Genomic DNA, 24534 nt, shown 5'->3' on the forward strand with positions numbered 1-24534 from the left:
AATGGTTCTCTGTAAGCAGGTTTCTTGGGGAGGTTTTCTGGAGGCAGCCTTAGTTTTGGTTCAGAGTAATAATCACTCCAAATACAGTCAGCTGATAAAATCCAAACATTTATTTTCTCCTTCCAGGTCCAAGGTTAGCTTTGTTAGAGGCCTATCTTTCTGCTTGGTTCCAAGAGCTCTGCTTGCAGCTTGTCCTTTGCCTCTGCTTTCTTCAGCCTCCAGCCAGCACAAAGGTGGAAGATAGAATGAATCTGACTCTGCCTCCAAGAGTGGGCTTGTGGACTTCTGTATTTCCCAGAGTGCTCTCTGGCCCTGAGAGCTTCTTGCTTATATGCTGTTCACTGAGTACACACCAATCATTATTTGTTGTATGATTAAACCAATGCTAAACTAGATTTAAACATTGTCTCCTCAATTCCACATAATACCTTGTTTCAAGTTCTGGCCAATAACATCTCCACTGAGTTATCACTAGGATTCTAACATGAGACTACTTGATAATAACATGTTAACATTCTAAAATGGCTACATGATACATATATTTCTATTGAATTCTATCAACATATGGGTGTTATGGGCCAGAACTTGAAACAAGATTGATAGAGATAATGCTTATGTTACTTAGTTCACACTTTTAAGAGAGTTCACACATTCCACATCTTTAAGAGTTCACACCTCTAAAAGAGAATACAAAAAGACATGCCCACTAGGGACTCTGGGAGATTCACAAGTCAGGATTCAGTTGGGAAATTCACAAGTCCAGGAGATTCCCAAGTCAGAAGGACAAGCCACTAAAGGAGGAGAAAAGACAGATTCATTGCAACTTCTACCTTTGTGCTGGCTGGAGGCTTTGGATTCAGAGGGAGCTGGAGGCTGAAGCTGGAAGAGACAAAGGACTAACAGCAAGAGCTCTTGGAACCAAGGAGAGAGATAGGCCTCAAAGAAAGATAACTGGGCTATTTTGGAAGAGACAATAAAGGATTTGGAGTTTAACAGCTGGCTATATTCAAAGTGATCATTGCACTGAACTAAAATGAAGGCTGCTCCCAGAAGCTCTCTAAGAAACCTGCTCCCCAATCTGGAATTATGCCCAAAAAGTTATCAAACTGTGCATACCCTTTGATCCAGCAGTGTTTCTATTGGGCTTATACCCCAAAGAAATACTAAAAAAGGGAAAGGGACCTGTATGTGCCAAAATGTTTGTAGCAGCCCTGTTTGTAGTGGCTAGAAACTGGAAAATGAATGGATGCCCATCAATTGGAGAATGGCTGGGTAAGTTGTGGTATATGAATGTTATGGAATATTATTGCTCTGTAAGGAATGACCAACAGGATGAATACAGAGAGGCTTGGAGAAACCTACATGGACTGATGCTAAGTGAGATGAGCAGAACCAGGAGATCATTATACACTTGGACAACGATATTGTATGAGGATGTATTCTGATGGAAGTGGATTTCTCGGACAAAGAGACTTAACTGAGTTTCATTGGATAAATGATGGACAGAAACAGCTACACCCAAAGAAGGAATACTGGGAAATGAATGTGAACTATTTTATTTTTGATTTTCTTCCCGAGTCATTTTTACCTTCTGAATCCAATTCTCCCTGTGCAACAAGAGAACTGTTCGGTTCTGCACACATATATTGTATCTAGGATATACTGTAGCTTATTTAACATGTATAGGACTGCTTGCCATCTGGGGGAGGGGGTGAAGAAAGGGAAGGGGAAAATTGGAACAGAAGTGAGTGCAAGGGATAATGTTGTAAAAAATTACCCTGGCATGGGTTCTGTCAATAAAAACTTATTTAAAAAAAGAAAGAAAGAAAAGAGCAAATTAAAAACCCCTAATCAAATACCAAACTTGAAATTCTAAAAATAAAAGAGAGATCAACAAAATTGAAAGTTAAAAAAAACTATTGAATTAATGAAATTAATTAAAAACCAACAAAATAGATAAACCTTGAGTAAATTTGATTAGAAAAAGGAAAGAGGAAAATCAAATTTGTTAGTCTTAAAAATAAAAAAGGAGAACTTTTCACTAATGAAGAGGAAATTAGAGTATTAGGAGTTACTTTGCTCAACTTTATGCTAATAAATTTGAGAACTTAAATGAAATGTATGACTACTTTCAAAAATATAGGCTGCCCAGATTAACAGAGTAGGAAGTAAATTGCTTAAATACTACTACTTCAGAAAAAGAAATAGAACAAGCTATTAATCAACTCCTAAGAAAAAGTCTCCAGGGCCACATGGATTTATAAGAGAATTCTACCAAACATTTAAAGAACAATTAACTCCAATATTATTTGAAATTACTTGAAAAAAGAGAGAATGAAGGACCAGTACCAAATTCCTTTTATAACACAAACATGGTACTGATACCTAAACCACATAGGATGAAAAGAAAATTATAGACCAATCTCCCTAATGAAGATTGATGTAAAAATTTTAAATAAAATATTAGCAAAAAGAGTACAGAAAATCATCCCCAGGATAATATACGACAACCAAGTAGAATTTATACCAGGAATGCTGGTTCAATATTAGGTAAACTATTAACATAATTGACTATATCAATAACCAAATTAAGAAAAACCATATGATCATCTCAACAGATGCAAAAAAAAAAGTATCTAATAAAATCCAACATCCATTCCTATTAAAAAACGCCAGAGTATAGGAATAAATGGACTTATCCTTAAAATAGTCAGTAAATCTATTTAAAGCCATCAAATAGTATCATATGTAATGGTGATAAACTGGAACCATTCCCAATCAAATCTAGAGTAAAACAAGGTTGCCCACTATCATCATTACTATTTAATATTGCTATTAGAAATGCTAGCTTTGGCAATAAGAGTCGAGAAAGAGATTAAAGGAATTAGAGTAGGTAATGAGAAAGCCAAATTATCACTCTTTGCAAATGATATGAGATTCTACTAAAAAGCTATTATGAATAATCCACACCTTTAGCAAACTTGCTAAAAGTTGCAGGATACAAAATAAATCCACATAAATCAATAGCATTTTTATACATCACTAACAAAATCCAACAGTAAGAGATACAAAGAGAAAATTCCATTTTAAAATAACCATTCATAGTATAAAATATTTAGGAATCTATTTGCCAAGGGAAAGTCAGGAACTATATGAACAAAACTACAAAACACTTTCCACACAAAAAAAGTCCGATCTAAATGATTGGAAAAATATCAAATGCTCTTGGATAGGTCAAGCGAATACAATAAAGATGACAATACTCCCTTAACTAATCTATTTATTTAATGCTATACTGTAATGTTCTCTAGTTTGGTTTTCTTGGGGTCTCTGGAAGCTCCTTCATGGGGCTGGGCAGCTTTCTGAAAAGCCTTTCTGACCAGCCTTGGTCTCAATGGAGAAATGAAGGAGGAGAGCTTGCCACCAGGAGCCTGACCAAAGGTGAAAAATGAATTTCTCTCTCTTCCCTCTGAGAGTTTAAGCTCCTGCCTCCAGTTCTCTTATCTTCTCTGCCTCTCTCTATCTCTGAATCTGAATGAACCTGGTTGAGGCTCCTACCTTATATGCTCTACACTGAGTATAAACCAATTATTACATCACTAGGAAACCATTATTTGTTATAAGATTAAATCAATCATACTGAACTTAGAGAACTATTAAGCACCATGCTAAACTAGATAACCATTGTCTCATCAATTCCACTTAGTACTTTGTAAGAATATTTTGTTTCAAGTTCAGAGTTCTGGCCTATAACACTATACCAATCAAACTCCCAAGAAACTATTTTACTGACCTAGAAAAAATAACAACAAAATTCATCTGGAAGAACAAAAGGTCAAGAATTTCAAAGGAACTAATTTAAAAAAAAAAATCAAATGAAGGTGGCCTAGCTGTACCAGTTCTAAAAATATATTATCAAAACCATTTGGCAAAAGCTAAGAAATAGACTGGCTGATCAATGGAATAGATTATTAGGTTCACAGAACAAAATATTCAATAACTATAGCAATCTAATATTTGATAAGTCCAAAGGCCCCAGCTTTTGGAATAAGAATTCACTATTTGACCAAAACTGCTGGGAAAATTGGAAACTAGTATGGCAGAAACTAGGCATTGACCCACACTTAACACTGTATACCAAGATAAGGTCAAAATGGGTTCATGGTCTTGCAGAAAGAATGATATTATAAATAAATTAGGAGAATATAGGATAGTTTACCTCTCAGACCTGTGAAGGAGGAAGGAATTTGTGACCAAAGAGGTAGATATCATTATTGATAACAAAATAGATAATTTTGATTATATTAAGTTAAAAAGTTTTTGTATAAACCAAACTAATGCAGACAAGATTAGCAACAAAGTAGAAAAAATTTTTACATTCAAAGGTTTGATGAAGGCCTCATTTCCAAAATATATAGAGAATTGACTCAAATTTATAAGAAATCAAGCCATGTTCCAATTGATAAGTGGTGAAAGGATATGAATAGACAATTTTCAGATGAAGAAATTGAAACTATATCTAGTCATATGAAAAGGTGCTCCAAATAACAATTCATCAGAGAAATGCAAATTAAGATAACTCTGAGATACCACTACATACCTCTCAGATTGGCTAAGATGGTAGGAAAAGATAATAACGAATGTTAGAAGGGATGTGGGAAAACTGGGAAGCTGATACATTGTTGGTGCAACTGTGAACAAATCCAACCATTCTGTAGAGTAATTTGGAACTATGCCTAAAACGTTATCAAACTGTGTATACCCTCTGACCCAGTAGTGTTTCTACTAGGATTATAGCCCAAAAAGATCAGAGAGGAGGGAAAGGAACCCATATGTGCAAAAATGTTTGTGGCAGTCCTTTTTGTGTGGCTAGAAACTGGAAACTGAATGGATGCCCATCAATTGGAGAATGGCTGAATAAATTATTGTATATGAATGTTATGGAATATTATTATTGTATAAGAAATGACAAATAGATGATTTCAGAGAGGCCTGGAAAGACTTACATGCATTGATGCTAAGTGAAACGAGTAGAACCAGGAGATCATTGTTCGTGGTAACAACAAGACTACATGATAATCAATTCTGATAAACATGGCTCTCTTCAACAATGAATTGATTCAGATCAGTTCTAAATGTTCAGTAATGAAAAGAGCCATCTACAAGGATTGTTGGAACTGAGTGTGGACCACAACATAGCATTTTCACTCTTTCTGTTGTTTGCTTGCATTTTTGTTTTCCTTCTCAGGTTATTTTTTTCTTTCTAGATCTGAATTTTCTTATGCAGTAAGATAACTATTTGGATATGTATACATATATTGGATTTAACATATATTTTAACATGTATTAAAATACCTGCCATCTGGAGGAGGGGGTAGGGGAAAGCAGTGGAAAATTTCAAACAGAAGGTTTTGCAAGGGTCAGTGTTGAAAAATTACCCATGACTATGTTTTGTAAATAAAAAGCTATAATAAAACAACAACAACAAAAAATAAACTATGCCAGTGTTAAAAAAAAAAAAAACCCACCTTAGTTTCCTAAATAATGCTCATCTCAACCAAAACAGAGGAATCTTTTGTTATTCCATAGTTCCAAGGACTATAGATAATATATTTTTACACCCACTTATTAAGAGTTTTTGACTAAAATCAAAAAGAGTGGCCTTCTAATTCTATATTTGCCTTATCTTTTTACCTATCACTACCCTAAGAGCCCAAGAAATGTAATATCACTAACACATCAGAGATAGGACCTTTTCTATATAAAAAGGAAGATCAATGACTCATTGGTAGTATTGTACTACTCATGAGAGAAGTGGCTCTAGGTGGCTCCTAGCCATGAGTTGATTTGAGACTGTGGGTTTCTGTACTTCCCCAATAACTCTCAAATTAAATTGCATATCACCTTCATCTTGAACCCTCTTGAGACTATGTCTACACAGAATATCCTTTGCCATAGTAAATGTCATTAAGATGTATAAGTTCCGTGTACAAGCTGTGTTACTCCTCTCAAAAGAAAGCTCAACACAAAATAACTCATTTTTAAAAAAATTTTATTTAATAATAACTTTATATTGACAGAATCCATGTAATCTTTTTTTAATTTTAATCTTTGTATTTCTGGATTCAAGCATAATATCTGGCATGCAGGTTTGTTTTGTTTTTTTTTAATAACTTTTTATTGATAGAATGCATGCCAGGGTAATTTTTTACAGCATTATCCCTTGCATTCACTTCTGTTCCGATTTTTCCCCTTCCTCCCTCCACCCCTTCCCCCAGATGGCAAGAGTCCTTTACATGTTGAATGGGTTGCAGTATATCCTAGATACAATATATGTGTGCAGAACCGAACAGTTTTCTTGTTGCACAGGGAGAATTGAATTCAGAAGGTATAAATAACCCGGGAAGAAAAACAAAAATGCAAGCAGATTATATTCATTTCCCACAAAATAACTCATTTAGACAGCATGTGCTATTTATTGATAGCAAATAAGAATAGAAAAATTTAATCAATTCTCTCTTTTTATGCCTCTATAATTTCAAAATATCACTGACTTAAAATGCTATTACATATCAGGATTCCAAATAATGTAATAATCAATCTTAATTATAGAAGGCTAATAAAACATATGTTCCTTCTCCACAGAGAAAGTTGGTAGACTACAGTCTTATAACACCATATATCCTAGAGATGTGATAATTTGCTTCGTGTAACTGTTTTTCATGGTAACAAAGCAACATTTTATCGTATATTATTGCAAAATGAGAATGAAGTGGGTTTTTTAACAACAATAATTTTAAAAGATATGCCAGTGATGTAACTAATGCAACTATAATCTATATAAATTATTTAAATTGGTAAGTTCTAATTCCTGGGAAGGAGGCTTTTACAAATGTCTGAGTTACTATGAAGAAGAAAAAGCATGACAGAATAAAGAGCAATCTAACTTCAGAAAAATATTTCCCTACCCTTACTCCAAACTTTTATTTCACATCAACCTTGAAATTCATCATAAAAAATATGCTTAAATCTTGAAAAAAAATTACCTTAAATGCTGTTAAGCAATGTAGAATCAAAAACAGCATCACCACAATCAGGAGAAGGGTGGCTAAATTTCGTATATCCCATATGGTCTCTATCAGAGGAATACTTCCAACTTGCCAGTCATAGCATAAAGTAATTGGTGCCAGAAGTAACCAACTGTTGAAAGCCAGAAGGTAGGAATATGTAAGGAACCTGAAAGATAAAGGGGAATTGAATTGGATCACTTTAACATTCTAAGTCGAACTTAACTTTTCTCAAGTTTCATGCTATATACTTTTGTGGAAAAATTAATTATTTTCCTCTTGTTAAGAAGTTATCAACAAGTCAGTCAAAATAGCATTCCTTAGCTTCCAGGGAGGATCCATAGAGACATCGGAGGAATCAAATTCTTGAAGCCGAGGCCTAATCTGTGTCAGGCACTGTACTAAAGACTTGGGATACAAAGTAAAATTTAAAAATAGACTCAGCTCTCAAAGAGTTCACAGTCTAATGGGGGAGAAAACCATGCAAGCAGCTATATGCAAATGATATGCAGGATAAATTTGAATTAATCAAAATCGGAGGACTTCTAAGAGAGAGCCAAAATGGCTGAGATGACACACATTTCTCTCTGACCTTCTTTACAGCCCTAACAATAATTATGAAATCCAGCCTCTTGAATTAGCTCTGGACCAGCAGAACCCACAAATATTAAGAGTACAACAAATTATCAGCAGAAGATAATTTCAAGATGGCCAGAAAAGATCTGTTTCAATTGGAAAAGGGAAGGAGGTATCCAGCACAACCTGCTGAGTACAAATGGCAGCTTAGAAAGTGTAGAGTCCCAGGGCAGTGCAGACTCTGCCTGGCAGAGAATTTACAGGAGGAAACAGACCAGGAAAGGTCTGTTTCAATCTGAAATGGGAGGGAGGAGCTGCTAGGTCCTGAGTAATGCTTATTTTGTTCCTCGGGATTTGAATTGTTTCTTTCTGGCTGCTTGTAATATTTTTTTCCTTAGTCTGATAAATCTCAAATTTAGCCACAATATTCCTTGGGGTTTTAATTTTGGGGTATCTTTAAGGATGTGTTCAGTGAATTTTTTCAATTTTTTTTTTTTATCTTCTGTTTCTATGACATTCGAGCAGTTCTCTTTGATGATTTCTTGAAAAACAGTGTTTAGGCTCTTTTTTTTCATCGTGGATTTCAGGGAGTCTAATAATCCTTAGATTGTCTTTCCTAGATCTATTTTCTAGGTCGGTCGTTTTCCCAATTGAGTATTTTACATTTTTTTCTATTTTTTCTTTTTTTTTTTTTGGTTTTGCTCGACTGATTGTCTTATTGAGTTATTCATTTCCATTTGTTCAGTTCTGAATTTTAATGAATTATTTTCATTTACTTTTTTTTTTTTTTGTATTTGTCCAATGAATTTTTAAATGATTTAGTTGTATGGATTTTTTTTTTCCATTTCACAAATTCTGTTTTTTAAGGAATTATTTTCTTTTTCTGTTTCACAAATTCTGTTTTTCTGGGAGTTGTTTTCTTTTTCCATTTTGTCAAATCTGTCTTTTAATGAGTTATATGCCTTTTCCAAACCTTCTTTCAAAGTTTTCGTTTCCTTTCCCCATTTTTCTTCTAGCTCTCCTTTAAGATCGTTTTAAATTTCTTCTAAGAGAGCCTTGTATGATGGGGATGAGGTTATGTCACCTTATGGGGCTTCATCTGGAGACAATCTGCCTTTAGTTTCCTCAGGGTTTGATATCTGTTCTTCTCTTTCACCATAGAAGTAATCTATTGTCACAGTTCTCTTTACTTTTTTACTCATTTTTTTAAAAACATGAGATCTGCTTTTAGGGAGGGGGAGGTTTTCCAAGCTTCCTCTACAAGCAGCACCTTCCTCTATAAGTGGCCTGGCTGTGCTGGATCAGTGCTGACTCAGTCTCAGTGCTGGCTGGGAATAACCAGGTCCAGTGAGACTGGCATTTTGAGGTTCATTATTAATTTCTGAGTTTGTGTTGCATGTTTTCTAACTTCTCTGCTGATCTACTGGCTTGGAGCAAGGACACTGCTGCTATAGATTCCTCTCCATAGATTCACCCCAACATAATCTCATGGAGTCTGCACCACTAGAGGAGTCCACACTGCCCCAGGACTCTGTGCTGTCTGCACTGGCATTTGTGCTCAGCTGCTTGTGCTGCCTGCCTCCCTCTCATTTCCAATTGAAATAGACCTTTTCTGACAATCTTTGAAATTATCTTCTGCTGGTAATTTGTTGCACTCCCAATATTTGTGGGTTCGGTTGGTCCAGAGCTAATTCAGAGGCGGGATTTGTGATAAGTCTGAGGGTTTTAGGAGGTCAGAAACAAAGGTGTTTTGTCTCCACCATCTTGGCTTTTTCCTTGGAAGTCAGATTTGATTTTTCTTGTGCAGCAAGATAATTACATAAATATGCATGCATATATTAGATTTAATATATATTTTCACCATGTTTAGCACATATTAGATTGCTTACATCTAGGGAGGGGTGGGGGGAAGGGGGGAAAAATTGGAACACAAAGTTTTGCAAGGGTTAATGTTGAAAAATTATCAATGCATATGCTTTGAAAATTAAAAAAGCTTTAATTAAAAAAAAAAAAAAAGGAAGCCAGGAAACCCAGTAGAGAGGAGGAAACAAAGCAGTCCAACCAGAGAGAAACAACTAAAGAAAAATGCCCAGGGTCTATTATTTTTGTAGTGAAAAAGGACTGGGCTCATTAATCAAGAAGTGGTTGGACAAATTATGGTATAAGGATAGAATGGAATACTATTAATCTATAAGATATGATGAAAGGGAAATTAGAAAGTTTCCCAGAATTGAGAACTGAATCAACTGAATTGATGAAGAGGGAATTGAGCAGATGCAGGAGAACAATTTATACAATAACAATATCATAAAAACAAAAAACTTTGAAGGACTTAAGAATTCTAATCCATGACAACCCACAATGCCACGGAAGTGATGGGGAAGCACTCTACCCACTTTCTGACAGAGAAGTATTAAACTAAGATGAAAAAAATAACATATATATACATACATATATGTTAAAAAGTTATGTTTTTTTTCTTTTCTCACTAAAAGAGGGAAGGTAGGGAGAGGAAAAAAATTAATATTTGCTAATTATGCAATAAAAATTGTGCAAAGATCCCTTGTTCAAATACTTCTGCCAATAATACAATACCAATAAATAAAGAGATAAGAACTTTATTATGCTCAGAATGCAAGATGCATTGATCATATACCAAAAGAGTCACTGAATCCCAAGCATTAGTTTTAAGTTATAATATATAGATTTTGATTACATAAGTAGAATGGCTATATGACAAGAGAATTTTTGGTTTAGTCTTCTTGCTTCCATTATACTTAGAAAAACTGCATCCCAGTCTTTGTCTTGAGCTTCCTGATGCTTGCTTCCTTGCTTAAAGCAAGCAATGAATAGTACTGAAGTCTACAAAATCAAGCTTAGAACATGAAATTCAGCTCCAGGTTTGATGAACTAGTTCCCTGATCATCTTGTTACATACACCTCATTTTCCCCTTCTGTTACTTGTTTCTGATGTGCATATATATGCACAGTTTCCTTTCCAGTTTTCTGTAAAATTTTATTACAATCATTTTATTTATACGTTCACATTCTATTTAAGGTTACTCAAACTGAACCTCTAAACTCACTGATAAATGTTTCAACTTTTAAGAACACTTCTGTCACTATTTCTGTATCATTGTATTCAGTAATTGACAGGAATTATTAATAATGGATTCTTGAATGATTTTATCTTAGGTATAATGGAATTTCAAAGAACAAAAATACAGAAGATAATGATTTACATGTCAAACAACATAAGGCAGAAAGGGAAAATCTATATTAAGTAAAACAGAAAATTACACTAGATTTAGCGTTGATATCTCAAAAGCTGATTTTGCAGATTTTAGCTAAAATTAAGTGCTCATTTTAAGTAAACAGCAGCAAGAAAATTAAGCCAAAAATTCTCTTAACACAATTGAAAATTTAAAAAAAACAAATTATTGCAATGTGTGCATGGGTAGAAGGGAAATTACAATTGTAATGGCAATGATTTTGGCAATGTAATCAAAAGAGGCAATTGTCTTTTGGTTTACTGATCTTCCAGATCAAGGTGAGAAATATTATTCTCTGGGAATATCTTTGGACCTTTGGTTTGAGGAATTTCCCAAACTTGCAAGGACACAATAAAGAAAAAAAAAGGTTCTGATTCAAAGTGCTTACAATATTAAAAACTTTTTAAAAATAATATAACTAAAAAAGCTAAAAGTTATTTTCTTAATAACATACATAAAATGGATTTCACATTTTTATTTTATACCAAAATCAAGAATTTCATAGATAATTTACTCAAAATGATACTAGTCTATTTTGACTAGAAACTCAGAAATGACTACATCATCTGTTAGGGTTCAATTGTGATTAGTGTTGCTAATAAATTGGTAAAATGTATTTAAAAAGTTGAAATGATTTAAGAAAAAATCTTCAATGAGCAGAAATTATGCCATTTGGAATTATTACAAAAAGCAAGCTATATCCTAAGAATAATTGCTAAGTGATATTCAGGAACTAATATATTTGGTCCAATTATGATGACATTCTCACTTAGACTTACAGACTTTTTTACTATTATTAATTTCTACTGAAATTTCAATTTATTCTTTTGGTTTAAAATCCCAACTCCACCAGGTCCTAATTGTTTTGTTTTGACTTTTTAAAGCAAAAAATTAACTTGCAAAATTTCTCCCAAAAATTTTGAGAATCACAAAAATGCTTTTTCAGCAAAATGTAATATACTATATTAGAAGCCAAGAATTAATTGCAACTGTAAAAGACTTAGCTACTCTAATCAATACAATACTCTAAGACAATTACAAAGAACTCCAACTTCTTCTAGAAAAAGTGCTGATCAACTCTGAGTGCAGACTGAAGAATTCATTTTCTTCTTTTTTTCCTTACTTCTTCCCTTCTTTTTCTTTTTCAATGTGGCTAATAATAGAAATAAGTTTTGCATGACTTCATAAGCATACTGGATATTTTATAAGTTGCCTTTCTCAAGGAAAAGAATTTGGAACTCAAAATTTTTCAAATTTTTTTTAAAAAAGAATATATAGTAGTTTCATTTCCAACTGGAAAGTAATAATGAAAAAATTATATGAATGTGTAAATTCAGAATGAAAATTAAGATTATGATAGAATGACCTCTTTCAATTAAATAATTATATTCTTCTTTAAAATACTTTTTAAAAATGAGAATACTTAAAAATCAAAGATTGCTAGAATTAATTTTTTTCTTTAAAGATAAACATTCTCTAAGCTAAGAAATAAAAACAGTTGAAGGTATTTCTTGTCCTAAAAACATAAAGAGACTAGTAGAAAAACTGATTATGCTGAGCAAAAATATAGAATTTACTTGTTTTACATCAGGCTTTATCTCAAAAAAAAAAAAAAGCAAGATGGGAGGAGCTATGATCCTTGCCTTTGGCCATTTAATATATCTCTATTATGATGCTGTCAAGGACAAAGATTATATAACTAAGCATTTAATAAATGTTGAATTTATTCAGCAGTCATCAAACATTTATTAAGTACCTATTATGTGCAAAACTTTGTATATGCACAAGGGATACAAATTCTGCCTTACCCCAAAGACACTAAATTTAACTGAATTGAATTGTTGCTATATCTCTAGTATATTAGTCCCATTTCATAGATTGCATATCTTTCCTTATCAATAGTGAAGGAAGCTTATAGTGACATCTGCAATTTCAAGTCTAGTCTTTTGTAGTAATTATCTTTCCATTAAAAATATTATCATCTGCCTTTAAACTTTTGCAGGATTAACTAAAACTAACCTTTGCAAGATTATCAGCCATGCAAGCCAGAAGTTGACCATCCTCTGACTGACCCTAGAATCTCCTCTCCTCACATACTCAATGTAAAAATGGCTCCGAAGATCTATACTTACATGCTACTCCTTCACATTTAGTAATTTATTTCTATTCCAAATATATTCAAATTAAGTTCTCTTAATAACTGTTCCACATTTAATCAAAAACAAGCCCATGAGTTGGTTCTTTAACTACCAGGCCAAAAAACAGCAAGAGGCTATGGACATCTGGATGAATGTTGCATCTAGTCTACAGAATAATTATATTGGCCCACTTCTGGGTCCTTGTTAAACAGAATATAAAAGGAACTAGATTACTGTTTTAGGAAGATCAATCTATTTGGAAAATAGAGATAAATATGTATTGCTAAGAATCTAAAAAATAGCAAGAACAACAAATGAAGGCCATTTCAAAGGATTTCTTGACATAAAAGTTGGTCAAGCCAGCTCTTAGTAAGTATGCTAAAAACTCCTGGCAATATAAGAGTATAATTATAATAGTACCCTAGCAGCAGAGAAGGGAAAAATAAATCCCCAAGAGGATGCTGTACACCATACTATGTTAGCATTTCTGTAGTATCTACATTCTCTACCTTCTTTTTTGAATGGTATTTTTATTTTTTGAAGTATATGCAAAGATATTTTTTCAACATTTATTTTCATAAAACTATTTATTTCAAATTTTTCTCCTTCCCTTCCTTCCCTCCCCCCAAGACATAAAGCAATCACATATAGGTTAAATATGTGCAATTTTTTAAAATGTATTTTTATATTTGTCATATTGTACAAATTAAAATCAGATCAAAGGGGGGAAAACACTAGAAAGAAAAAGACAAAAAAAGTTAACTATGCTTCATTCTACATTCAGTTGCCATAGCTCTCTCTCTGAATGTAGATAGCATTTTCTATCCTAAGTCTATTGAAACTGCCTTGAATGACTGCACTTTTGAATAAAACCAAGTCCATCATAATTGATCATCATATAATCTTATTGTTACTGTAATACAATGTTTTCTTGGTTCTACTCATTTCACTCAGTATTAATTCATATAAGTCTTTCAAGCCTTTTCTAAAATCATCCGGCTGATTGTTTCTTATACAACAATAATATTCTATTCTGTAAGAAACGACCAGCAGGATGATTTCAGAGAGGCTTGGAGAGGCCTACATGAACTGATGCTAAGTGAAACGAGCAGAACCAGGAGAACATTATACATGACAACAACAAGACCATACGACAATCAATTCTGATGATGTAGCTCTCTTCAACAATGAGAGGATTCAAACCAGTTCCACTAATTCAGTGCTAAAGAGAGCCATATACACCCAGAGAGAGAACTATGAGAACAGAGTGTGGAACAACATAACATTCTCACTCTCTCTGTTGTTATTTGTTTGCATTTTGTTTTCTTTTTCAGTTTTTCTTTTCCTTCCTTCTGCATCTGATTTTTTTTTACATGTATATGTAAATGTACATGTAAATATATATACATATATTGAATTTAACATGTATTTCAACATATTTAACATGTATTGGACTACCTGCCAGCTACAGGAGAGGGTGGGGAAGGAGGAGAAAATTTCAAACAAAGGATTTTGCAAGGGTCAATGTTGGAAAAATTACCCATGCATATGCTTTTTAAATAAATTAATTTAAAAAAATACTATTCTATTACATTTATATACTAAAACTTATTCAACCATTCCCCAACTGATGGACATCCACTCAGTTCCTTGCAACTACAAAAAGGACTGCTACAAAATTTTGCACATGTAAGTCCTTTTCCCTCTTTTATGATCTCTTTAGAAAACAAACATAGTAGAGACAACTGCTGAATCAAAAAATATGCGCAGTTTCCTAGCCTTTGAGCACAGTTCCAAATTGCTCTCAAGAATGGCTGAATCATTTTACAATTTCACCAACAATGCATTAGTAAATGTGGGACACTGATGCATTGCTGGTGGAGTTGTGAACGAATCCAACCATTCTGGAGAGCAATCTGGAATTATGCCCAAAAAGTTATCAAAATGTGCATACCCTTTGATCCAGCAGTGCTAGTACTGGGCTTATACCCCAAAGAGATACTAAAGAAGGGAAAGGGACCTGTATGTGCCAAAATGTTTGTGGCAGCCCTGTTTGTAGTGGCTAGAAACTGGAAAATGAATGGATGCCCATCAATTGGAGAATGGTGGGGTAAATTGCGGTATGTAAATGTTATGGAATATTATTGTTCTGTAAGAAATGACCAGCAGGAAGAATACAGAGAGGCTTGGAGAGACATATATGAACTGATGCTAAGTGAAATGAGCAGAACCAAGAGATCATTATATACTTCAACAGCAATACTGTATGAAGATGTATTCTGACAGAAGTGGATTTCTTTGACAAAGAGAAGATCTAACTCAAGTTTCAATTGATCCACGACGGATAGAAACAGCTACACCCAAAGAAAGAAGACTGGGAAATGAATGTAAACTGTTTGCATGTTTGTTTTTTTTCTTCCTGGGTTATTTTTACCTTTGGAATCCAATTCTTCCTGTGCAACAAGAGAGCTGTTTGGTTCTACATACGTATATTGTATCTAGGATATACTGTGACATATTTAAAATATATAGGACTGCTTGCCATCTGGGGGAGGGGTTGAAGAGAGGGATGGGAAAAATCAGAATAGAAGTGAATACAAGGAATAATGTAAAAAATTACCCTGGCATGGGTTCTGTCAACAAAATGTTATAATTATTAAAAAATAAAAATAAAAAATAAGAAAAAAGAAAAATTACCCATGCATGTTTTGTAAATAAAAAGCTATAAAAAAAAAAAAGAAATGGAAAAAACAAACAAACAATGCATTAGTAGCTCAGTTTTCTCAAATCCTCTCCAATATTTATCATTATTTTTTCCTTTCATCTTAGCTAATCTGAAAGGTGTGAAGTGGTGATTTGAAACATTTCTTATATTACTAGAATTGGTTTTAATTTCTTCATTTGAAAATGGTCTATTCATATCTTTTGACCATTTATCAACTGAAGAATGGCTTGCACTATTATAAATTTGAGTCAATTCTCTATGTAATTCATAAATGAGGCCTTTATCAGAAACCCTGGCTATAATGTTTTCCCCCGCTTTCTGCTTCCCTTCTAATCTTGCCTTCATTGGTTTTGTTTGTACAAAAACTTTTTTAATTTAAAATAATCAAAATCATCCATTTTGCATTTCATATTGTTCTGTAATGGGCTGAGGCTTGAGTTGATGCATTGAGGTCCCAAGCACGTGAGGCTAAATAGTAATATATATGCTTGGAGAAAGCATGGCCCCCGCCCACTCTTTGTGCAAGTCCTGATGTGTTGTATAGGAAATGACTTTTTGGTGGGTAGAGGCAGGGGGGTGGAGAGGGAAGCGGAAAGAGAGACTGCTGGTTGGCGTCTTGTCACAGCTGCTCACAATGCTATTGTGACCGCCCTTCACCTCCGACCCCCTCTGCTAGCTGGCTTCCCATCGCAGCAGCTGCCCATATTGCTATCACAATCCTTCTTCACCTCTACTGAGAATAAAGATTGAAGATTTTTCCCTTAAACTGAATTCCTGATCAGGCTGATTTTAAATACCCAGTCATCACACTGTTCTGTAGTTCTTTGGCCATTAATTCCTCCCTTTTCCACCAATCTGAAAGATAGACTATCCCTTATTCTCCTATTTTCTTATAGTATTATGCTTTACCTCTAGATCATGAACCCATTTTGACCGTATATTGGTATAGGTTGTTAGCTGTTAGTCAATGCCTAGTTTCTGCCATACTGTTTTCCAATTTTCCCAGCAATTTTTGTCAAATAGTGAGTTCTTATTCCAGAAGCTGAAGACTTTGGGTTTATTGAATACTATGTTACTATAGTCATTAACTATTATGTCTGATCCACTGATCCATTAGTCTGTTTCTTAGGCAATACCAAATGATTTTATTGAACACTGCATTAGGGCATAATTTTAGATCTAGTACAGCTAGACCATCCTTCTTTGCAATTTTTTTATTAATTCCCTTGAAATTCTTGGCCTTTTGTTCTTCCAGATGAAATTTTTTTTTAGCTCTAAAAAGTAATTTCTTGGTAGTTTGATTGGTATAGCATTAAATAAGTAAAATAACTTAGGCAGAATAGTTGTTTTTATTATATTAATTGGCCTACTCATTGCTGAGGGCCAGAACTCTGAAAAGATATACTTGAATCAAGGACAGCAGGGTGCTTATAGTTAAGTGTCTACTCAGTGTGACTGATGGGATAATGATTCTCTAGTTAAATATATACTTAATGTAATATAATGATGTAATCACTCTAATTTGCATACATTTAGTACAATTGGCACATGCTCAGTTGCTGTAGCGATGTAATCGTACTGAGGTATTTAAGGGATGAGAGGACTGAGAATGGAGAGTCTCAGACACAACCACAAGAGAAGACTCCAGACTCTAGACTCCATTTTTGACCAGCCTCATGGTGGCTCTCCTGCCTTCATCACTTCTCCACCTAAAGACCAAGGCTCATCCAGAGGTCCTCCAGAAAGCTAGCCCAAACATTATAACCCAAGATCACTTGATATTGTTCCAATTGTAGAGCTCAGACTTAATTTGTGTGAAAAATAATTTATAATTGTGTTCATATAGTTCTTGGGTTTGTCTTGGCAGTTAGCATCCCAAATTATTTTATATTACATACAGTTATTTTAAATGAGATTTTTCTTTCTAACTCTTGCTGCTTGTTTTTGCTGATAACATATAGAAATTCCAATGATTAATTTTATTTAATTATATTAACATATTAATGAATTTCTTTTATATCCTGTGACTTAGCTAAAGTTGTTCATTGTTTCTAGTAGTTTTTTAGTTGACTCACTAAGATCCTCTAAGTATACCATCATATCATGTGCAAAGAATGATAGTTTTTTTGTTTCCTTGTTATCTACTCATTTTCTTTTTCTTCTCTTATTGCTAAAACCAATATTTCTAATACTATATTGAGTAGCAGTGGTGATAATGGGCAACCTTTACACTTTGTTTCTAAAGAGCTTTTTGGAATTGGTACATCTATCTCCAGAACTGTACTTATTCAATCAGATTATACCCAAGATTTATGTCATCAATTGCTATGAATGTTACATATAGAGGAGAAAATTGTAACTCTTAAGACTTAGCTATAGTCACACAGAAAGAAAGCAGCAGAACCAGTTATTAACTAATGTCCTTTGACCCCAAAGACAGTGTTCAGTACAATAATAACAACAATAGCAATGAGTGGCATTTGGGTAGTACATTAAGGTTTTCAGAAAACATTACATTATTTAATCTTCAAAATAACCCCCACACACACAATCACACAAAGGAATTCTCTGAATCACTAGTAAAAAGAAAAATAAAAAACAAAACAACTCTGAGGTTTTACCTCATATCCAGCAAATCAACAAAATTGAGTTGAGTTTGGATGTTCAACATTGAAAAGATTATAAAAATATAGGTACATTAAGGTATTTTTGATGAGACCATGAACTTATTGAACCATTCTGGGAAAGAAATTGGAATTATGTTAAAAAAAAAAAAGTGACTGAAATGGACATATCTTTTGACTTAAGAGTCCACTGGTAGGCATAAAATTGAAGAAGATGAATAATAAAAGTAAAAGACCATCTATATCCTTCAAAATATTTAAAAACAACAACCTTTGTAGTAGCAAAGAATTGGAAATAAAGTAGATGCCCAAGCACTAAAGCATGGCTAAGCCAACTTTGAATACACGAATGTAAAAGACTATTACTGTGCTGCATAGAAATGATAGACTTTTCCCCCTTTGTTTCGTTAAAGCTTAGCAAACTGCCTAGCACAGAGGAGATATTAATACGTGTTTGATAATTGAATAATTAACATGATAAATACACATTAAGTTATATAAACAAATATAAAGTGTATAAGCAGAGCCAGGAAATATGTACACATACATACAATCTATTAGCACAATTGGAAATAACAACAAAACAATTGAAACTGAGCTCTTCTGAAATAATAATGATCAAGGTTGGCCTTGACTAGAAGAGATCTAAGAGGATTCCTTCTGTGCAGGAATAGAGGACTATAGGTATGAAACACAAAGTCCCAAATTCTTTTCATTACAATATCATGACATCCTGTGTTGTGCTTGGGCTGCTCAGTTAAAGTAGAAAAATTTGTTGTTAACCATTTTTCAGGAGTACTTGACTCTTCGTGACTTCATTTGGGGTTTTATAGCAAAGATCTGGAATGGCTTGCCATTTCCTTGCCCAAATCATTTTATAAGTGAGGAAACTGAGGCAAATAAGATTAAAAGATTGCCCAAGGTCACACAGTATCTGAGGCCAGATCTGAATTCACAAAGATGATTTTTTCTGGCTTCAGGACCAGCACTCTAATCACTATACTTACCACCTGGATGCCTTATAAATAACAACAATAATGATAATGACAATAATATTTAGATAGTACACATTATGATCAAGACATTGTACACAAATATTATTTATTTTGTCCTCATAGTAACCCTAAGAGGTCAGTACTCTTATTACCTCTTATTACTAAATACCAGTAAGAAAACTTAAGTAGAGGTTAAGTGACTTGACAAAGACCACATAGCTAGTAAGTTATCGAAACCTCAAATGAAATCACATCTACTTCTTTATCTACTATATCCACAAATGATAGGTAAAGTTGTGAAACAGCAATAAATTTGGAGATGCTCAAATCACATATTATGAAAGGCTGTCAGCTATTCCCCAATCAAAGGGCAAGTATTTTGTTTCCAATTCTTTGCAACTATTAAAAAAAATTAATTAGAAGTTTTACAGGGAGGATTCTGGGAAGATGGTGGAGTAAGTTAGTAAATTTCAAGCTCTCTTGTTTTCCCCCCAAAGAGAACAAATTTGCGCCTGAAGACAAACATAGACTGGTGAAAAAGTAAAAAGATTTGGGGCAGAACAAGGGACCTCCTGACACAACTGGGCAAGATTTAAAGAAGGACTATGGGCCAGATTTAACCTGTCTGAAGTTCCAACACCTCTGAATTAGCTCCCCAGAAACATCAAGTGGGAACTCCTCAGACTAGCTGGATTTGACTGGAGCCTCAACAGAAACCACAGACACTTTCACTTCTCAGATTACTTGATTTGGGGGCTGATTGAGAACTCTGGGACCAGCTGTGCTGCTTAGACACAACCCTGGCTGAGAAGAAACCAGCATATAATGAATGCAGAAGCAGTGAGGCAGGAGCACTTCTGGCGATAAGCACTTGCAAGGGGGTAGAGCTCTTGATTTGGGGTTCCTGATCAGAGTGGAGAGCTGAAGGGAAGCTTGAAGTATCATTCCCCCACACATACACATATCTCACAATTAGAGGTGCTTACATTAATACCTCTTATTAAAAAAAAAAATAACTAAACCAGCAAAAGAACCCTTCCACACACACATTGAAACATATTGTGGGAACAGGGAAGACTAGCATTCATCTTCAGAAGAGGATAGTTTACTAAAGAAAAAAAGAAAAAAAAAAAACTTCTACCCCAAAGAGTAATGTGAAATGGCTCTTGTCCAGAAAGAATTTATAGAAGAACTCAAAAAAGAATTCAAAAATCAAATGAGAGACATTGAGTGAAAACTGAAGAAAAAAATTAAAATCATTCAAGAAAAATAAGAAGATTATGAAAAAAAGTTAACCAATTAGAAAAGGAGGTAGAGAGTCTCAAAGATGAAATAACTCTGTAAAAATTAGAATCAGGCAAAGGGAAGCCAATGAAGCTATGAGATTAAAAAAACAAACAAACAGATTTTATATATATATATATGAGAAAATAGAACAGAATGTGAAACATCAGAAAAAAACCAGGTCTGGAGAACAGATCAAGAAGAGAAAATGTAAGAATAATTGAACTATTAGAAAGTTGTGACCAAAAAGACACAATAATGCAGGAAATAATCCTAGAAAATTGTCCTGGAGTGATATAACATCAGGAGAAAGTACGAAAAAAAAAATCCAATAATCACCAATTTAAAAGAGATTCTTTGTGGAAAACATGTGAGAATATCACTGCCAAATTTCAAAACCCTCAGATCAAAGAGAAAATTTTGCAAGAAACAGGAAAAAAATAATTCAAATATGCTGGAGCTACAATTAGAATTGTACAAGACTTATCAGCAGTTACAATAAAAGATGGCTGGCCTTAAAATCATATCTATACTCAACCAAAAGAAGTAAGCCTGTGGCCAAAAATATAATATCCAGCAAAATTACCTATAATTTTCAGTGAGGAAAAACAGACATTCAATGGACTTGCAGATTTTCAGGATTTGCTATCAACCAAACCCAAACTTAACAGAAAATTTAACATGTAAGATCTAATATTAAAGATCATTTTATTTTATTTTTTTTTTAAGTAACTTTTTATTGATAGAAACCATGCCAGGGTAATTTTTTACAGCATTATCCCTTGCACTCACTTCTGTTCCGATTTTTCCCTTCCCTCCCTCCACTCCCTCCCCCAGATGGCAAGCAGTCCTTTACATGTTGTATATTCTAGATACAATATATGTATGCAGAACCGAACAGTTTTCTTATTGCACAGGGAGAATTGGATTCAGAAGGTATAAATAACCTGGGAAGAAAAACAAAAATGCAAGCAGTTTATATTCATTTCCCAGTGTTCTTTTTTTGGGTGTAGCTGCTTCTGTCCATCCTTGATCAATTGAAACTGAATTAGCTCTCTTTATCAAAGAGATCCACTTCCATCAGAATATCCTCAAACAATATCGTTGTTGAGGTATATAATGATCTCCTGGTTCTGCTCATTTTACTTAGCATCAGTTCATGTAAGTCTCGCCAGTCCTCTCTGTATTCATCCTGCTGGTCATTCCTTACAGAACAATAATATTCTATAACGTTCATATACCACAATTTACTCAACCATTCTCCAATTGATGGGCATCCTTTCATTTTCCAGCTTCTAGCCACTACAAACAGGGCTGCCACAAACATTTTAGCACATACAGGTCCCTTTCCCTTCTTTAGTATTTTTTTGGGGTATAAGCCCAGTAAAAACACTGCTGGATCAAAGAGTATGCACAGTTTGATAACTTTTTGAGCATAGTTCCAAATTGCTCTCCAGAATGGCTGGATGTGTTCACAATTCCACCAACAATGTATCAGTGTCCCTGTTTTCCCACGTCCCCTCCAACAATCCACATTATCTTTCCCTGTCATTCTAATCAATCTGACAGGTGTGTAGTGGTATCTCAGAGTTGTCTTAATTTTCATTTCTCTGATTAATAATGATTTGGAGCATATTTTCATAAGTCTATAAATAATTTCAATTTCTTCATCTGAGAATTGTTTGTTCATATCCTTTGACCATTTATCAATTGGAGAATGGTTTGGTTTCTTATAAATTAGAGTCAATTCTCTATGTATTTTGGAAATGAGGCCTATTAAAGACCATTTTAAAGAACTGAATGAACATGGACAAACTCTTTAAACATGGACAAATCATTTATGTTTTTTACATAGGAAATGTATACTTTATGTTTAAGATTTATATAAAAAAGGGTAAACTCAAAAGAAAACTTGTCTAAGTAAAGGTAAAAATAGCAATGAGGTTATACAAATGAGGTGTAAAGGAAGAATAGACACAGAGGCATAAGAGGAGGAAGGAGGGCTCATAGTTCTGAAAACCAACTCATATTATAATGGATTCAATAGGTAACACTATATATAAACCATAAATGATATAGCATTCTCAAAAATCTATAAAGAAATCAGGGGGTAGGGATAAGTGGATGGGGAAGTAAAGGATGAGGGAAGAAAAGAAGGAGGGATCCCTAGGTGAAGGGAAGTCAAGTAATAGTAAACCAAATTCTAGAGCAGAATTTAATGAAAGAGTCAGCAAAGATAGGAAAGACAAGTGTGTATCTGGGATATTTATGTCTGCGAGTATGTGTTTGTAAATATGTATCTACATATGTATACATAAATATATCTTTTCTTAATTGTAGTTTGCTTGGAGGAGGGGAGGGATGAAAAGGGGATATGTGCATCTATATGTGTGTGTATATATATGTGTATACATATATCTACATATGTATATATAAATATATTTTTTCTTAATTATAGCCTGCTTGGGGGTAGTGTGAGAAATGAAAGGGAGAAAAAAAGAATACAGTAAATAAAGTGCACAGTAGAGAACAAAAGAACAATTTACAAGGAAGTAAAGATTGATACTCATGAATATAATTTCATATATACATACATATATATGTATATGTATATGCATGCGTGTGTATTGGTATTTGTTGCCCTTATATATTTAGAATACTCCTTGATGTTCTGCTGGGGGCATATGATAATGTTCTCTTTTGTGTTTTTTTTTGTTTTACTTTTTGCTTATTCTGTTTCTTCAAATAAAATAAGAGGGGGAAAAAAACAAAAATAAATTCTAAAAAGGTACTTACTATGGTATTATAGTAAAAACAGTGAATGTAAAAAAATATCCCCTCAAAAATATCTTCCACCAATACAAGCAGAATCTATTTTCAATTGTGTTGGGCTTTGAAGCCAAGTTATCAGAGTAAAGAAAGAAACTGAACCATTCTCTCCCAAATTCTCCTCCAAATAAATGTAAAATAATGCCTGAAAAGAAATTCTAGAGTGAAAAAACTAACCAGATTTTGGGGATGACAGCTTACTATTCGAAGAAAACTGCTAGGAAACCCAAAAGGTACTTTGACAGAAACTAGGTGTAGAAAAACATCTCACACCATATACTAAGCTAAGAGCAAAGTAAGTAAAGTATATGATATTTCAACATAAAGGGTAATACCATAAGCAAAATAAGGGAGTGTGGAATAGTTTACCTGTAAAATATATGGATAAGGGAAGAATTTATTACCAAACAAGAGATAAGAGTACTACAGAATGTAAAATGTATAATACTGAATATATTAAATTTAAAAGTTTGTGCACAAACTAATTCAAATGCATCCAAGATTGGAAGGAAAGTAAAAAACTTGGCAAAGAGGAAAATTTCAGAGTAACTTTCTGATAAATGCTTTATCTCCCAACTAGATAGAGAAGGAAGTCAAATTTATAACAATACAAGTCATTCCCCTGGTCAAAGGATTTTCAGACAAAGAAATCAAAAATATCTTTAATCATAGAAACAAAATGTTCTAAATCACTACTGATTAGAGAAATACAAATTAAAATAACTCTAATTATTTAGAGTTTGCCATTTCACATTTACCAGTTTGGTAATATGATAGAAAAGATAAATGAAAAGGTTGGCAGGGATGTGGGAACATTGTAACTCTAATGTTCTATTGGTAGAACATGAGCTGGGCCAACCATTCTGGAAAGCAATTTGGAATTAGGCCAAAGAACTATAAAACTGTGTGTATTCTTTGACCAAGCAATATTAATAATGTGTTTATATTGCAAAAAAAATTTTTAAAAAGGAAAAGGACTCATATGAATAAAATATTTATACAGCTCTTTTTGTGGTAGAAAAGA

General features: G+C 33.6%; 1 protein-coding gene across 4 annotated transcripts in view; it reads right to left on the reverse strand.

Moving 5' to 3' along the window:
- Positions 1-24534, reverse strand: part of TMTC1 (transmembrane O-mannosyltransferase targeting cadherins 1) — a 261821-nt gene that overhangs the window by 115503 nt on the left and 121784 nt on the right. For all 4 annotated transcript variants that reach the window (XM_051961108.1, XM_051961109.1, XM_051961111.1 and 1 more), the window contains one exon: positions 7047-7236. In XM_051961108.1, coding sequence (XP_051817068.1) covers positions 7047-7236 — 190 coding nt within the window. The remainder of the gene's footprint in view (positions 1-7046; positions 7237-24534) is intronic.

This window comes from Antechinus flavipes, chromosome 5 (assembly GCF_016432865.1).
Source record: "Antechinus flavipes isolate AdamAnt ecotype Samford, QLD, Australia chromosome 5, AdamAnt_v2, whole genome shotgun sequence".
NCBI classification, from domain to species: Eukaryota; Metazoa; Chordata; class Mammalia; order Dasyuromorphia; family Dasyuridae; genus Antechinus; species Antechinus flavipes.